The sequence below is a fragment of the Monopterus albus genome, unplaced genomic scaffold (assembly GCF_001952655.1).
Source record: "Monopterus albus unplaced genomic scaffold, M_albus_1.0 scaffold1486.1, whole genome shotgun sequence".
Classification (NCBI taxonomy): domain Eukaryota; kingdom Metazoa; phylum Chordata; class Actinopteri; order Synbranchiformes; family Synbranchidae; genus Monopterus; species Monopterus albus.
This window is the reverse complement of record NW_018129362.1, coordinates 1-3,362: the sequence shown is the minus strand read 5'-3', so window position 1 is coordinate 3,362 and position 3,362 is coordinate 1. Positions and strand designations below refer to the sequence as shown.

Sequence of the window (3,362 nt, the reverse complement as noted above, 5' to 3'; positions counted from 1 at the left end):
ACACTTGAGTGTGTTCAGATCTCATGACAAAGATGTGGGGGCGGGGCACAATATGAGATGAGGTCATGATGGGAGCGTGGCGATGATGCAATGTAAAGTATGCTGTTTACATGGCCTTAACCCTTTAAAACTGAAGTCCATCATACCATAAATATTGTGGCTACAGAGACCATTAAACGCCTTACAGTCAGAATAGCATCCACATGCAAGTGCAACCTCTATATGGCTGTCAAATGAAATCTACAGAACAACATCCAAGCAATCAGACACTTTAGTGAGTGCAAGCTTACCAGATCATCACGTCATTTTCTATACCACCCCGTTGTCCTGTGGTGCATGTATCACTGTAATCACATTACAGGTTCTATATAGCAGGGTGATACTTAACAAAGGAAATTCCACTATGACAAAATTTTCCTCAGTACTTTGACTAAATTATTAGTTTAAACACTATTTAACTGTAATGCAGTGTAACAGACCAACAACTGACATTTAATCTGTATCCCAAAATTGCCATACCCAACATCCCAGTATCTTGTCAAACATCATACTTGTATTATTGCAGTGTTGTACTAATATTACATGAACATAGTTGCCATTGCTGAGAAATATTAAACTTTCAGCAAGTGATGTGCTCTGTATGCCTCTGTGTTGCAACAGAAGAAATGTCAGTCACTGAGGACTTTCCGGACATGAATGGAGTAGATTTTTTAGGGCTGCTGTTCCATGATGGACAAGACGGATCTGCTGAGCCCCTCTTTCCTGACGAGAACGGGCTCATCGAATCCTGGCTGTCTGAACAAGATGTAAGGCTGCAGTCACAGAAGAGAAACAAATAGGATGATGTTGGTTAGATGTGTCCAATACAGTATTTAGCCATATTATTTTTGAACTCTGTGTACATTTCTGAAATGGGTTCCCCGTAATGTGGTCTCATGCCAAACCTTTAACTGTAATAGCAAATGTCCAGAGTTTGTAAATATTAACATAAAATCTTTAAGTCTACATATCAGATAAACCACACAATCATGGAATAGTTAAAGGTTTAACACTGTCGTTTGTCTCCCAGATGCTCACAGGTATGGATACTGAAGACTTTCTGTCCAGCTTGTTAGAGGAAGAGGACAACATGGGGGCTATCTGTCCCTCTCATTCTCCTTTGGGCAGTGACAGTGGCATTTCTGATGACAGCAGCACTGGGGTTGGAAACAGCAATCTTCAGGGATGCCAGAGTCCCCGTGGCAGTGAAAGCGATACTTTGCCCAGCCCCAGTTATTCTCAACCCAGCCCGGTGGAGTCGGACCCTGCCCTGGCCTCTGGAGAGTTGCACACAGAGAGCCTGGAAGCCTTGACAGTGCATGCAGATCACAGCTACTCTCTGCTGCAGAGTGAAGGAGACATGGATATCCTGCAGAGTGTGAGGGCAGAGAAGCCAGATACAGATGTTTTCATTGATCTTGGTATGTGTAGTCTAAGCACTCCCAAATATTTTCCAAACATACCTACTTAAATCCTGCAAATAGTTCTGAGTTTGTGTGGGATGCAGTGATAAGTTGGGACACTTGATTTGCTTAGCACATCAGAAAATATTTTAAATGTATATTTTTCTTGTGACAGAAGACCTGGTGAGTGAGGCAATGGAGGAAGACATCATCAGCGAGCTGCCTTGCACTTTGGCCATAGAGGACTCAACACAGGAGTCAGCACAACTCGGCACAACAGACGAGGTCAGATTCTTTCGCTGTTTTAACCAGACCAAAGAGAGCGCTTCACATAGTTGAGCGAGGACCCAGAGTTGTAGTAAATAATCTAGTATTATCCGAGGATTGATAAGATTGTTTGTGATGCATGCTTCAAATGTGACAATTATATGCTCTGCTGAAAACAAAAATGAAGAAAATTGTGTTTTCCCCCCTCCAGTTTCAGTTTAAAGAGATTGTGCTAAATGAGGAGGAGAAGCGGCTTTTGGCGAAAGAGGGAGTAACCATTCCAACACACATGCCTCTCACAAAGGTAATTGATACAGTTAATGTCTGTATTTACTTGAGCTGTTGATGTCTAAATTATAAACACTGAGCAGCATTGTAAGTTTCACTGGATTGAAGTGTCTGCAAAATACTACAAAAGTAAATACAATAATGAGCTTAATTAAAAAAAACATTCTTCTATTGTTAAATTCATTTTTGCATTGATTTCTGTGTGATAATTTTGAATAGCTTTAGCTTTTTGAATGTTTGGCCTTGTAATGGGTTTGTCTTATGTCTTTGTATGACAGTTATTTACTGCTTTTGCCATCAAACCCTGCTTTTTCTGAATGAATATTCAAAATTGATTTTCTGTTTGGTCTTTCTGTAGCACAGCTGCTCAAGGCTGTTTAAACATGTCATCTGTCATGTCACCATTGTGGTGAAAGCCTCCTTTCTGTGTGACAGGCAGAGGAGAGGACCTTGAAGCGGATCAGGAGGAAGATACGCAACAAACAGTCTGCTCAGGAAAGCCGCAAGAAGAAGAAGGTGTATGTTGATGGACTGGAAAACAGGTGAGATGAAGAGGCCAAAATGAATTCTCTATATTTCATTCTTTTAACATGGATATGGAATTTCAAGCAAGTCAAGCTCAAGAACTCGCACTGCAGGAAGATGAAGACTGAAGCAATGGTTTTGCTTGCTGAATTCCATGTGACTAGTTGTTCTAGCAATGATTTACTCTGTCTATAGTTTTTATGGTTTGTCAAACATTCCATGTACATTTGGATGAATATAATGATTGCTAAATTACTGTCTACCACAGGGTTGCCGTCTGTACTGCACACAACCTGGAACTACAGAAGAAAGTCCATATGCTTCAGAAGCAGAACATGTAAGAACTGATGCATTGCTTCCTCATTAATATGTAATAACATGCATCTCTGAAGCATTTCAGACTCTGTTGACATCTGTTAAATGTGTCCTCTTGGTTCTTACAGGTCCTTGATAGAGCAGCTGAGAAAACTACAGTCTATTGTGAAGATGTCAACTATGAAGGCCAGTGCAACCAGCACTTGTGTTATGGTAACCTGTTGACTATATTGATGTTTTTTCCTTTAGATCATTCTCTTAAGTGTCAAGTGTGTTATCATGTTGTAAATGTTACTCACTTTCGTCTTGTGGTTTCCATCCAGGTGTTCCTGCTCTCTTTCTGTCTCATCATCTTCCCATCAGTCAATCCATTTGGAAGAAACACAGAGGAGAAGGAACTCTACACACCCTCACCGGGTAAGTTATCTCAAATAAAAAAACAGTGTTGCATTGTTACTCAACCTTTCTTGCCATGTATTTTTTATACCCACAGTTTGGTGGATTTTCTTTCTATTTTTTTTTTTT

The 3,362-nt window shown here is 40.3% G+C and overlaps 1 protein-coding gene across 1 annotated transcript; it reads left to right on the top strand.

Annotated features, from left to right (window-relative positions):
* Nucleotides 1–436: 436 nt before the first annotated feature.
* On the top strand, nucleotides 437–3,311 carry LOC109953821 (cyclic AMP-responsive element-binding protein 3-like protein 3; the record flags this gene model as incomplete). Its single annotated transcript, XM_020589279.1, has 8 exons — nucleotides 437–806; nucleotides 1,070–1,460; nucleotides 1,618–1,727; nucleotides 1,921–2,013; nucleotides 2,433–2,539; nucleotides 2,791–2,859; nucleotides 2,966–3,050; nucleotides 3,161–3,311. Coding segments are annotated over exons 1-8 (1,183 nt in total), but the record flags the coding sequence as incomplete, so codon positions are not given.
* Between the last annotated feature and the right edge of the window lie 51 nt (nucleotides 3,312–3,362).